The sequence below is a fragment of the Argentina anserina genome, chromosome 7, assembly GCF_933775445.1.
Source record: "Argentina anserina chromosome 7, drPotAnse1.1, whole genome shotgun sequence".
Taxonomy (NCBI): Eukaryota; Viridiplantae; Streptophyta; class Magnoliopsida; order Rosales; family Rosaceae; genus Argentina; species Argentina anserina.
The window spans coordinates 23,091,230-23,105,045 of NC_065878.1; the positions used below are offsets into that span (position 1 = coordinate 23,091,230).

The window sequence follows — 13,816 nt, forward strand, 5'->3', positions numbered from 1 at the left end:
AGAGCGTCTACGACGTTAAGAGTCGTACCATTAGGCAACATGAAAGAAGCAGTGCCTCTTCCTTGAATGATGGATTTCGAGCCAATCATTGTAGTCATCGAAGAAGTCAAAAACACTAAATCCGTGAACAACTGCCTGTGCCGTAGGACAGTGTGGGTGGTTCCGCAATCAGCTAGACATTCGATTTCACCGCGGGACATCTACAAAATGACAATTAAGAGAGTCAGCGACACGGGAACAATTCTATATAATACGCCGTAGGATATTGTAAGAAAGGGAATCGGAACGAAGGTCGATCCCATCGAATGTATCACATGGCAATAGTACTACATTCTTCAACTAAAGAGTTGGAAATCATGGTATTGAAGCAGTGTAATACCAAACAGTAAACGAGGGTGGTATAAACCATCCAAAAATGGTGTGGAAACACACACGAAGAGTACCGGTGAGTGCATATAACGGACTTGGAGAAAATCGGAAAAACAAACCGGAAAACCATGTCAAAAGAACTCTAAACCGGGTGAATTTTGGACGAGGAAAACGTGGCAGCAGGGGCTGCTGCAATATGCCGGAAGAATCACGAGAAAACGACGAAAAAATCGTCGAAAAACTCGGTGGAAAACCTGCGGCACCTATTTCCGGAAAAACCGGCCGGCGGCTGTCGAAACTGGCCGGTATGGAGGCCGGGACTTCAGGTCCGACAGGGGACGCCGGCAGGAGCCGAGTGGCGGTGCCGGAAACGCCGGGAAATGGCCGGAAGACGGCGAATACGCCGGCAAAACGTGCCGGAAATGCCGGAATAGTAACCGGGGCCGTCCAAGGCAAAACGACGTCGATTTTCGACGTTCCGAGGTTCGTTTTCCGAATTTTAAGTTCCAAATTCACAATGTAGTGCTATTGGGGTCCCATGTGACCCAAAAGCGTCCAATTTAAAAACCACGTGAGTTGCACACGTTGATCATCATGCTAAGTGTCGGATAAATAAAATTCTCAAAAAGATCGTCTTGTAAGCAAGAAATGAGAAATTTTATTGAATGCCAATCTTTAATACATCACACATAAACTTCTAATTCCAAAATCAAAAGACTATTACAAAGTCAATGAAAATAACAATGGCGGTCGGCCATAACGATACTTGAATCATAACGCTAAAGAAGCGAAAACGATTAATCAAAGTCGGGAGTATCCATGGTAGCAACCGGAGGCCTAGCTTTAGAAGCAAGGGGCTCGGGTTTCATGGAGATATGGTGAGTCTCGATCTCATGGTCCTCATCCACATGATTCGATTCGGGTTGTAGAAACTTCTTGTAGGCGGAGTAAGCCTTGATCATCTCTTTGCTAGCGCGACAATCGCGATTAAAGTGCTTAAAGGAGCCACATTTGAAGCATGGAGACATGCCATTACCGGAAGTGGAGGCATTAGGAGGTGCACGGCCTCCTTGGAGTGTGGGACGGTGACGGCCTCCCCCTGAGGGTGCGGCGCCGCCACCATCACGGGTCCATGTATTGGACCGAGGCCGAGATCGGCCTTGTTGCCTCCCACCACGAGAGTTGTTATTTTGGTGCTGATATGGAGCGTTCCTTGATTGATTCTTTTGCTTAGGAGCTTTCCCATAGTTAGCTTGTGGCGTAGAAATTCTTTTAGTGCCAACAGGTCTATTGTTGTTGTTGAGGAGAATCTCAGAATGTCTCTCCTTCTTAGCTAAGAGTGCCATTAAGTCGGCAAAAGACCGGATCTTCCCTTCCTCTACATGAGTGCGGTACGTATGAGCTTGAACCTCATAGTTGATTGGAAACGTGTCCAATGTCTTATTGAGAAGATCTAGGTCGGTCTTGATGACACCAACAGTGCCAAGATCGGATTGCAAGCATAGCATATCCTGATTGAAATCATCCACTCTCTTATAGTCCAATAGACGGATGTTATCCCATCTAACGGTCAATTCAGGGAGAAGCTTATCATGAACGTTGTTGTACCGCAAGCGTAGTTTGTCCCATAATTCTTTAGGATCTTTTACGTTCAAGTATTGCCTCTTGAGAGTTGTATGGATGTGACGTCTCATAAAGATGAGAGTCTGAGTCTTAGCCATAGGTGGGAAATCAGCAGGAGGGTCGGCAAACATGCCTTCAATCCCTCGGCTCTCGAACGCGAGTTCCATGTCGGAAACCCAGCGGTGGTATTCCTTTCCTTCTAGATCAAGAAGGCCAAATTCCGGTCGAGATGGCGATGACATCTACAAACACGAATACAGAATCGATTAGATTCAAGTATAATAGGAATTAGAAGGGGTGACGTATATGGTCACAAGAAAAATCGATGCAAGCGGCGATACTCATGATCGCACCCAAAACAGCGGTGCACTCAGGCGACCACACGAAAATCGATTAACTTCCCTTTCAAAACAATCGTGACTCCCCCAGGACCGTCACACAGAAAACATCGACCAAGAGGGGAAACCCATCCTTCTATAGTCTCATCGGCGTTATAAGAAAGTCCGGAATTAAGACAAGAAGAAGGCTAATAGCGCCCGATATAATATATCTATACGTTCAAAAGCGGGAACGTTTATAAAAATTTACCTTGGGAGGTTTGTAGTATACGGGAGTAGCTTCTCTTGAGCGAAGTCCTTGCTTGTGATTTTCACGTCTCTTGCGTGAATATGCGGGAGGAGCAATTTTGAATGCTTTGAGGCGAGCAGCAGGTGCGGCGAGCAGCGAGTGCGGCGAGCGGCGAATGCGGCGAATGCGGCGAACGGCGAGCGGCGAATGCGGCGAACAGCGAGCGGCGAGCAGCAGGGCTGCGGGCAGGGGCTGCAGGGCTGCAGAGCTGCAGGGCTGCGGGGCTTGCGAGGGGCAGAGGCTGCGAGGGCAGGCAGGGGCTGCGGCGGCAGGGGGGGCTGCGGCGGCGGCAGGAGGCAGCGGCGGGCAGGAGCGACGGAGGGAAGAAGAGAAAAAAAAAATTTCGGAAGGCTCTAAAAGATTCAGGGTTTTAGGGCTTCGTGCTGATAACGTGTTTGAGGATGAAATACTTGTATATTATTGAATGATATGGGGGCCTATATATAGGCATTTACAACACCACAATCCCGTAGGATTCGGAGTCCTAATCTACTACGGAGATGTTAATCTATCTCCTAACAGGAAACCTATTAGGCTAAGACACACACAAGGGTAGAATAGTAATTCTCCCGGAACAGTTTTGAATATTTTTTTTTTGTGAACTCTAGTTTTGCTTTATTGGTTACTCTCCCATAGTGTTCATGGAGTATCTTTAGCATGGTGCTTAAATGCTTAGATAGATGGGTGGGATATGTGTTTTTTAGTTTTTGTCATGAATATTTGTCTACCCTTAAAAGTAGGGGTGGGCATAAAAAACAGAAATCTCGATCCCGTCCCGAAATTCATAGGGACGGGACGGGACGGGACGGAGGTCTAAAAACGTTCGTCCCGTCCCGATTCTGTCCCGTTTCATAATAGTGGGACGGGACGTGGGACAAATAATTTCTATCCCGCTTCGTCTCGTCCCGTCCCGTCCCGTCCCGTCCCACCTTTAATGAAAACTTAAAAATTCTTATATATTTGTATTGAAATGAAACTAATTTATGTTCTTAATAACTCCAAAATTATTTCAACTCAAATAATAATGCTAAATTATAATATTTTGAACATAATAATCATTTTTTTTGTTAAAATTTCATTATTAAATGTTACTTTGTTAATGAAAAAGTAAAAATATAGGTTTTTATTTAACTTCATAGGAAGTTGGGATTTGTCCCGTCCCGTCCCGATCCCGTCCCAATTGGGATTAATCCAGAGTGGTATGCATTCTTAAAAACTCTCGTCTCGTCCCGATTCAAAAGAGTGGGATGGGACGTGGGATGAGCCCCGTCCCGTCCCGTGCCCACCCCTACTTAAAAGGTGGTAGTGGGTAACGTGTAGGTGTCTTATCTTGGCTTTTGTTTACGTTCTAAATGAATATATTTATCATAATTAAAAATGTCCACTTACTCAAAAAAACTAGAGCTCATATCATTTTACTTTCTTGTATATTGTCCCCATAAGAACCTCACTCTACTTAAAAAATGACGATTTACTTCTTCATACTTTTTAAACCATTTCAATGTCATTCAAAATTAGAGCCTTCATCCATTTTTTAAAAAAGGGTTTGGAACCCAACCTAATTGGGAGGCTGATCCCCACACCGGTTCCATTTATTATAATAATAGATAAAATTTGCAACGCATAACACAAATATCCTTTTAAAGAACATTCTGAATGATAATATGAGTCTCCCTTAATCAAACATTGTCAATATGAGACATGTAAGCAAGATGCGCTAATCTATTAGCTACGTACACCGTTTGTTTCACGATAGATATGTCTGATTCTGACAAACTGAAATGTCAATAAATAACTTTTACAATCTGCAACAAGCCGACTTACCTCCGAATAATTATCCTCCATCTCCATGTTTAAAGCATCAATTAGAATGATTGAATCACTCTCAAAGTCAATATCCAACCATCCTTGGCGAATCTCCTAGAGTAAGCCAGCTCTGCACGTCTATGCTTCCATATTTAGAACTGAGTGTGCATGCCTAACTGATTTAGCTAAAGTGGCGATACCTAAGCCATAAGCATCTCTAACCACTACTCCAGCACCACCATTACCACATGAGCTATTGAAAGCTCCATCAACATTAATTTTCGAACGATCACAGGGAGGGCACTCCCATTTCATTAAGAGTTTTTTTCACCAACAGTCCCTCAACTCTGGTGTACCTACCAATGTGATACCTCAACTCTTAATCGTACCAATGTGATACCCAGACTCTAGTATTGCTATCATTGAAGTACTTCCGTTAGTTTTTTTTAACTTTTCCGTTATCTTGGTGACGTAGCAGGTACGTGAGGCCCACAAAGAGGGTTAAAAAACAAAATTAACCTCATCTAAGAGGAGCAATGTTTTTCCCGCCCTTTACCTTGAGAAAGACACCCAACAATTCTAATTTTGGCGCCAATTTTCCCTCCCTACTCCTTAATTTGTGTCTCTTATCTAAACTAAAGAACTACCGCCAACCAGTCGACCACAATCTGATAAAACCTAGATCAATCTCATTTTCTATTTTTACCCTAGCACTTGTTAAACTAACAGAATAAATATAGAAATTTATATGGAACATCTCATTTCCACAATCTCATAAGAATATAAAAACACATAACTTAACGAAATTCAAATACATGTTTAAGTATCATTAGTTGCCACCTTTTATGTTGATCTGCCATGATTTTTGCTTGTAAGAACTTTTAAGTACTAATGGTACATGTAGTTGAATTTCGTTAAGCCAGAGGGAATAATACCAGCAGATAAAGCATTGTACTAATGGTACTTAAAAGTTCTTACAAGCAAAAATCATGGCAGATCAACATAAAAGGTGGCAACTAATGGTACTTAAACATGTATTTGAATTTCGTTAAGTTATGTGTTTTTATATTCTTATGAGATTGTGGAAATGAGATGTTCCATATAAATTTCTATATTTATTCTGTTAGTTTAACAAGTGGTAGGGTAAAAATAGAAAATGAGATTGATCTAGGTTTTATCAGATTGTGGTCGACTGGTTGGCGGTAGTTCTTTAGTTTAGATAAGAGACACAAATTAAGGAGTAGGGAGGGAAAATTGGCGCCAAAATTAGAATTGTTGGGTGTCTTTCTCAAGGTAAAGGGCGGGAAAAACATTGCTCCTCTCAGATGAGGTTAATTTTGTCTTTTAACACTCTTTGTGGGCCTCACGTACCTGCCACGTCACCAAGATAACGGAAAAGTTAAAAAAAACTAACGGAAGTACTTCAATGATAGCAATACTAGAGTCTGGGTATCACATTGGTACGATTAAGAGTTGAGGTATCACATTGGTAGGTACACCAGAGTTGAGGGACTGTTGGTGAAAAAAACTCTTTCATTAAAGGCCTCTTCTTCTTCTGAAGCGCTCTCAGCCTTCATCCATTTTTTTAAGTGATATTGTGCCTGTATTTTTTTTCTTTTGAATTGTGACGATCAAATTAATTAAATATTGGCACATTTGATTACATATAAGATGTATATAATAACATACAACCTTCCCCAACCCGTAGAGTGTATAGATACATCATACAGAAGTAGTATCCGGATTGATTTGCGTACACTCATTTACAGTACGATTAAGGACGTAGTTAATTACATATTAAACTCTTAAGCGAAATTTATAGGTATTAACATGGTCATGAATATAACAGCTATAATCGAGCTCTTATTGGCAGTACCACATATATTGTGTATGCATATATGTATAGGAAAATAAGAGTTTATGTATATGTATTCGAGCAAAAAGATATAGTATTGTTCATTTATTGATTACCTTAATTAATCAAATAGGAAATACTGAAACCCTTCGCTAGCTTGACACTGGCTTAGCGGTCATTTGTGTTTCACTATGGCCTCCGCTGACGCCATTGCTACCGTTCCCTCCATCCTCACCGGAAATCTCCTCTAAAGACCTGCCTTTGGTCTCAGTGACCATGAACGTGAAGCCAAACCCTAACAAGTTGGTGACTGCCAAGAACAACATAGCCTTCTTAATTTTGTGGGGGTCGGAATCCAACGTATAGGTCTGCACCCCAAATGCACCAACCATTGCACCGGCCTTCCCACACGCCGCACTTATCGCGTGACACGTGGACCTCACCCTCGTCGGAAACAGCTCGGCCGGAAGCACAAATGTGGTGCTGTTGGGGCCAAAGTTGGCGAAGAAAAATGTCAAACCGTATAGGATGGCAAACATGTACTTGTGGGTCCTGAGTTCTAAATATTTGAACCCTATGATGAACATGAAACAGGACATCATGAAGAATCCGATGAGTTGGATTTTGAACCGTCCGAGCTTCTCGATGAGGAAGACGGTGAACCAGTAACCCGGGAAGGTCCCGAACATTGCAACTATAAACATGGCCTTGGAGGTTTGGAAGACTTCCATAAGAGCATTGATATGTTCAGGTTTGTCAGTGAGACCCATAAGAGGGAAGATGTCCTTCTGAGTAAGATTTTGGCTGTAGAACGCAATGTCCAACAAGAACCAAGTAGTCGTTGTTCCGATGAGATGCTTCCCGTGCCGCCTGAAAAACTCTCCGGAGAGCAAAGTGTACTCGTTTGCAGCTTTGAACTGCGCCACCTTGTCCTGTTCGGCATGGATTTCAATCTCCAGGACCTGGCCCATGTCACTCGCCGCTTGCTTGGCATTGCCTTCGATCAACGCTGTGTAACGCGCCGTTTCGGGCATTTTCATCCGCCAGTAAAACGTCACAATAGCCGGCAAGGCCCCGATCATGAGAACAATCCTCCACAAATAATCGGCCTCCGGTTGGGTGGAAAACACGTCAGAATATCCTGCAGGATTTTTGTTGAAACCAGGAGTGTCGTAGAAGTGGAGGAAGATTGCTGAGAGTGTCATGGAAACCAACCCTGCAAAGATGATTCCTACACCTTGCATGGCAAACACCGCCGCTATAAAAGCGCCACGTGTTTTTTTGTTGGCATATTCCGACATGATGGTGGCGGAGAGAGGATAATCTCCGCCGATGCCAAAACCAAGCCAAAACCGAAAGAAACAAAGGGTTGTCATGACGGAACCCGATGTGGAACCGAAAGATAAGCCGGAGCAAATGGCGCAGACGACCATCATGATGAGGGTGATCCCGTACACTTTCTTGCGGCCAAGCTTGTCTCCGAGGTAGCCGAAGAATAGTTGGCCGGATAGGGTTCCGACTAGGGCAACTCCGGTCACCAAGTTGTTGACGCTAACCGGGAGCTTTCCGGGCTTTCCTGTGGTGGGGTTATAATAGTAAAGGCGGCCGAGGAGCTTCGAAACAGTGGATATGACGAAGAGGTCATATGCATCGGTGAAGAAGCCCATTCCGGCAATGACAATGGCAGTTATGTGGTACCATTGTGTTCGAGCAGTATCCAAAGCATTCAGCACGGCTATAGCCATCTTTCTCTGTCTAATTATCAGTTGTGTCTAATATTTCATAGCATAGCTTTGACTATATATACTGTAGGAGATGATTATGGATAATTAGCTGATGATACAACAAATTAAAGAACGTTTAAACCTAAGCTAGCTTTGAGGTAACTACAAGAAACTAAAGAAGGTACCTATCAAGGATATGCTGTGTATATGCTTTGTGGTCGTATATTATTGCTTGATAAGCATCAGGAGAATTGTATTATGAGCTGGTAAGTGTCACAAGCCTTACATTATTGTCTAATAAGTTAGTAACACCATCTTGTTCCCTCAAATTATCAAATACAATACACGATCGAGCTTACCAAATTGAACTTATCATTTCTCTGTTGACAAGGGTGAAATAAAAGGTTATTAATTAGTCGACCAAATTAAATTAATTGGATACATGATTGCGACATACTAGAAAACGAGTTTTATATGATCCAGATTAGACAAACACATATGAGTTAAACTTTTTGTCTGACAGTACTTTATATTTTAATTTGTCAAACACTCAAACTGGAACCTACTTAACAGTTAACGCCGGAATAATTCAGGGTTTAGGGTTTAGAAGCTAGTATTTCTTTAATCAATTTCATATTATCATTTCGATCAGCTTCCTTTTTATATAGTAACATAGTTTTGGTGTATGATTTAATCGACCTAGGTTGCTACATTAGTGTAATTTGAATTATTTCTTGGATTTTCTTCGTTGTGACGGCTCTTGTCTTGTAGGCACATTGTTCTTGATAAATTGGTAGAATATGCTTAATATATTTGCATCTGTCATATAAACCTATGTCTCACACTCTCACCCCCAAAGAACAAAGGTCAAATTCTACTAGCCTAATAGGTACCTTTTGCATTTCGCTGTCGTGAGAAGTAAGATATTGATCAACTCCATCATACATGTTGTTTTGATGATTCCTAAATCGGCTGTGGAAACTTGTTGGGGGCATTGTCAAATTATAAGGATGGCGATTCAGGCTCACCATTTTTGTTGTCTGATTATGGCTTGAATGAAGTAACATCATGCCCGCGAACATTAATGTAGTGCAACATTAGCCAAACTATAGCGAAAGATCAAAGGTAAAAGATTCTTGGTCTACCCTCTAATACTTTCCCCGTTTGGTACAAGGAACTAAATGAAAATTGTACGCATCAGCTAAGACTCCCTAAGAGCTACTAAATGACACGTTTACTAAGTGGTTTGAGCTGAGTTTGATATAAGAGACCACAAAAATAAAATGGCACAACCTTAGCACATGTTTTAGGCTCTCAACATTCTAAGCTAGTGTTATATAATGGGTACATATTTTTGAGGTATGAAAATCGCTAATACGATTGATCGAGGCTTTGATGTGGAGAAGATAAAGTTGCCAAAATTTTAAAACATAAATGATTGTCCCACCTTAGGCAGCACGACTTCACCAAATATAGTTTAAACTAGAATTAGTCGAGCCTACTCATAAGAAGGCACGATGAGTATCAATTAAAAGAATAACGTATAATAATCCCAGGCACCAAACGTGCACCAATATCATCATTATATGAATTTCTTGATCGCCCAATAATCAATTCAAAACCACTGCTAACACGAGACACTTACAATACACCGATCAGGTGAACACCATTGCCAGTCCGAGTGATTCGATAACCCTCCAATTTAGAGGATGTGTGTACACGATGAATCAACACTAAGATGACCAGTTCCGGAAGTAAATTTACCAACCACTATTATTGTACTAAGAATTATAAACTCATGACATGTGTCTTTTCCTAACTCATATTTAGATAATAATTGAATAATTAAACACATTTATGAATTTAAAAAAATAAGCACAAAAATAGAGATCGGAAATTTATTTCCGACAAGCTCCAAACAGCCTTGGAGTAAATAAGACCATCCCTATTTGTTTGACCATCTAGTCGACACCAAACGTCATGCCACTTATCACACCCCAAACAACGCCACGTTGCTTCCACAAATTCAGGAACTCTTCAAATCAGAAAAAATTAAAATTAAAAAATTAAAATTAGGGAAAAATATATAAGTCGTAGGTTTTAGGGGAAAATTAGTAGTCCATTCCAGAAGCGCCAACAAACGTGGCCCTCAGAATCTCTGGTTCACCTTATTCCCTCTCCGTCGCTCCCTTTCAGGTTTCAGCGGCCGATTTTTTTTTTTTTGATTTTTCCAAAAATAATCCGGGCTTATTTTTAGGTCGGCGTGATCGGAATATTCTAGAGACGATGGTGGAGTTGGAGAGGGCGCAGAATCCGTGGGTGACTAGCGACCAGCCAATCGACCGAGTTGAAATCGACGGTAGAGACTTGTCCGTCATGCCGGAGCTCTCCGTTTTGGACAGAGGCGACGCCGGATTCGTCGCGAAGCGGCCGTGTACTGCGACGTCGGATTGGAAGCTAGGGGTTGCGGAGCGGGCTTTCTCCGCCGCCGGCGCCGCGTTTTTGTCGGCGATTATTGTTAATCCGCTTGATGTAGCCAAGGTGCGTATTGCTAGGTTTCATTTCTGTGAAAAATGAAGAATTGTTAGGTTATTGATAGTGTTCTAGGGTTTATGATACGATTTTGGAGTTTTAGATACTGTGGAGTTGTTAATGTGATGTAATGATGATGCGTTTTTTGGCTGATTTTGTGATAATGTTTGAATGTTATGTTGCCGAATTCGGGTAGTGTTGTTGAAATGTGGTTCTTGTTATAGCTTTCAGCTAGTCCTGGTGGACTTGCAGAGTGTAGGCTCCGTATTGAACAGTGTTTTGTTGCTTTATCTTATTTGACAGACGAGGTTGCAGGCGCAGGCAGCTGGCGTGCCTTACTCGCATCCGCTGAGTAATATCACGAGTCGCATGGCTTTCTTCGGGCCTACCACGGTATGAACTCGATACTTTTGTGTCATGATATTTTAGTGGTACAGAGTCAATTGTTGGCGTAGCACGGTACACACTTTGGTTTCTTTGCTTAACATGTAGATGGACATGCCTGGGGTTAGAATGTGACATTATGAGTGGAAATGTGGTGCTATAGAGGGGTTGTGAACCTGTTTTGGTGGATCCTGCTGTTTGATCAGGAGTGTTTTGTACCTTCATAGATAATTATCATACCGGATCATGACTAGACACAAATTGCTGAAGTTGTGGTTAACTGAACGAGCTTGTAATTTGAACTTTAGTAGGATTGGAATTTAGGATTGTGGGGAGTTACAAGTATGCATTGTGTCCGACATATGTAAGGCGTCTGGTTGTTGTTTCATCTTCATTCATCATGGTTTGGCTGTCTAGTACCTATAGTTGATACTTATTTGATTATATGCTCTATAGATTTCTTCTGTCATTGCATTATGGGGCTTTGAATATTGAATTGATCTTGTTATTTGTCTGAATTGAATTGTTTACTTGTCTGTGCTCAGCTGTTTGCGGATTTGAGGTGTTCGCCATCTTGCACACGTGCTGGAATTCATGGTACGGTATCAATATGCCCGCCAGATTGTTTTCAGTACAAAAGCACGCTTGATGTGTTCTACAAGATCATTCGACAGGTTGGTCGGTTTTTCTCCAGAGATACCATTAATTGTGCAACAATCTACTTACATTACTTGGATGGCCACCTGTTTACGTTCTGTTGTTTAGCAGTCCAAAAAGTTAGAAGTAGGGCCAATCTTTATCTACTGGCTGTCTATCATTTTGATTAGCAATGTGATATTGCAGGAAGGGTTCACAAGGTTATGGAGAGGTACAAATGCAGGGTTGGCCCTGGCTGTTCCAACAGTAAGTTTCTATAATCTTAGTTCAGTTTCTACTTTGGTATTTGATTGATATTTCAATATGTGATGCGCCATTTTAATATTCAGGTGGGAATCTATCTACCATGCTATGACATATTTCGTAACTGGTTAGAAGAATTCACTGCTCGTAATGCTCCCAGCACGAGTGTATATGTTCCTTTAGTCGCTGGCTCTTTGGCACGCTCATTGGCATGTGCAACTTGCTATCCCATAGAACTTGCTAGAACTCGCATGCAGGTACTTTGGAGGCTTATACTTCATTGTATGTGTGATTTTGTTCTGGTTTCATTACAATTACTGCCTTACAAGTTGTTTCCGGCTTCTATGTTACAACATGCTCAGAGCAGAATGATGGTTATTACATTGATTTATTTGTTATTGTTTAATGAATATTACTAGGCATTCAAAGTGATGCAAAATGGTGCAAAGCCTCCTGGTGTTTTGAAAACTCTATTGGATGTTGTCTCTCATGTCAAGACCACAAGTAATAATGCTGAAAGCAACTGTGAGTCCTTTGTTTCTGACGATGATTTGAGTCTTCGATGATTTTAGTTTTAAGTTGATAGCACCTTAATATTCCCTTTTGTTTTAATAGTAAGAGGCTATCGTGTTCTCTGGACTGGAATGGGAGCACAACTTGCCCGCGATGTTCCCTACTCTGCAATCTGTTGGTCGACTCTTGAGCCAGTAAGAATTCACTCTATCGATAGTTTTGTTTGCATGGACGTTAACTCAAATCTGACATACTTTAATCCTAAACAGATCAGGAGAAGACTTCTTAATCTTGTAGGTGATGAAGCAAATGCAATCAGTATATTTGGGGCAAATTTTTCCGCAGGGTTTGTTGCAGGAACCATTGCTGCTGCAGCTACATGTCCTTTGGATGTTGCAAAGACCCGAAGGCAAATAGAGGTATTCTCTTCTTCTGTTCTGAATTGTTTCTTTTTTCCTCTATATACTTACATGTCCTGCTTGTGAAAGTTTGAAAACTAAGAAGGGGCTAATTCAATATAAAGGATTCCAAATGTGAAAACTAGTGGTAATATCAGAGGGGTTTTTTTATTTTATTTTATTTTTATAAAATGGTGTAGAGTTTGTACCAAACATTCTTCTTTAGGATATGTCACTTATTTGAATATAATTACTTATCTTATGGCTCTCCTTTTTCTTTGGAAAAAAAATCAGAATGATCCAGTCAGGCAAATGAAAATGACAACACGGCAGACGCTAGTGGAGGTTTGGAGGTATGCATCTCATCCTAAGATTTAATGGTATGCATATTGTTTTTTAGATGTAACCTTGTAATGAGTTAATGATACACCTCATCCTCTACTTGGTGCAGGGGTGGAGGACTTAAGGGATTATTCACGGGGGTTGGTCCTCGTGTTGGTCGTGCAGGCCCTTCAGTTGGGATTGTTGTTTCCTTCTATGAAGTGGTGAAGTATGCTCTCCATCAACGGTATGCGGCTTCATGATGGAGAGGGATTCTTTATTTTTCTGATCCTTTTAAGGTGATAATTGACATGGTGACTGGTGACTTGCTTGTGGGAATCATCTGACATAGAAGGCCACCCCCAAGTTTTGTAGATACAGTAGATTGAAGATAACAAATTTTCATCTCTTTTAGGCCTGCAAGTGCAGGGTTTAACCTACTTCTTTCATACAGTTTTAAGTTAATCGCTACATAGTTGCTCAATGACGAGCGAAGTTTTGTACATTTAGGTTGTTTCTTTGGGTAAATCTTTTTTCTGAGACCCCTGTTCTCAGTTAATAATTCATGTCTAAAGAGATCAGATGAAATCTTCAAGTTTAATGACAATTTACACTGTTCTGAGAAAGATCAGCTGTGTTTAGTTTATCATGTCCAGCGGGAGTAAGTATTTAGTTTGTTGCTAATGAAACTAGTTCTTGAAATGAGGTAAAACCACAGCATGTTAAATCGACACTGTTCGTTTGTTATGTGGGAATCTGATTCC

At 41.3% G+C, this 13,816-nt stretch overlaps 2 protein-coding genes across 2 annotated transcripts; one reads left to right on the forward strand and one right to left on the reverse strand.

Moving 5' to 3' along the window:
* Positions 1 to 6,432: 6,432 nt before the first annotated feature.
* Positions 6,433 to 8,025, reverse strand: LOC126803008 (low affinity inorganic phosphate transporter 4-like). Its single transcript, XM_050530742.1, has one exon. It carries the CDS (start codon positions 8,023 to 8,025, stop codon positions 6,433 to 6,435), a length of 1,593 nt encoding a protein of 530 aa, XP_050386699.1.
* A 2,116-nt stretch (positions 8,026 to 10,141) lies between these two features.
* LOC126803014 (mitochondrial carrier protein MTM1) lies at positions 10,142 to 13,698 on the forward strand. The gene is made up of 11 exons (XM_050530751.1): positions 10,142 to 10,200; positions 10,262 to 10,545; positions 10,840 to 10,929; positions 11,466 to 11,594; positions 11,764 to 11,823; positions 11,907 to 12,077; positions 12,240 to 12,345; positions 12,436 to 12,527; positions 12,603 to 12,752; positions 13,026 to 13,084; positions 13,183 to 13,698. The coding sequence occupies exons 2-11, from the start codon at positions 10,291 to 10,293 to the stop codon at positions 13,313 to 13,315; spliced, it is 1,245 nt and encodes a 414-aa protein (XP_050386708.1). The 5' UTR covers positions 10,142 to 10,200; positions 10,262 to 10,290; the 3' UTR covers positions 13,316 to 13,698.
* Positions 13,699 to 13,816: the final 118 nt, after the last annotated feature.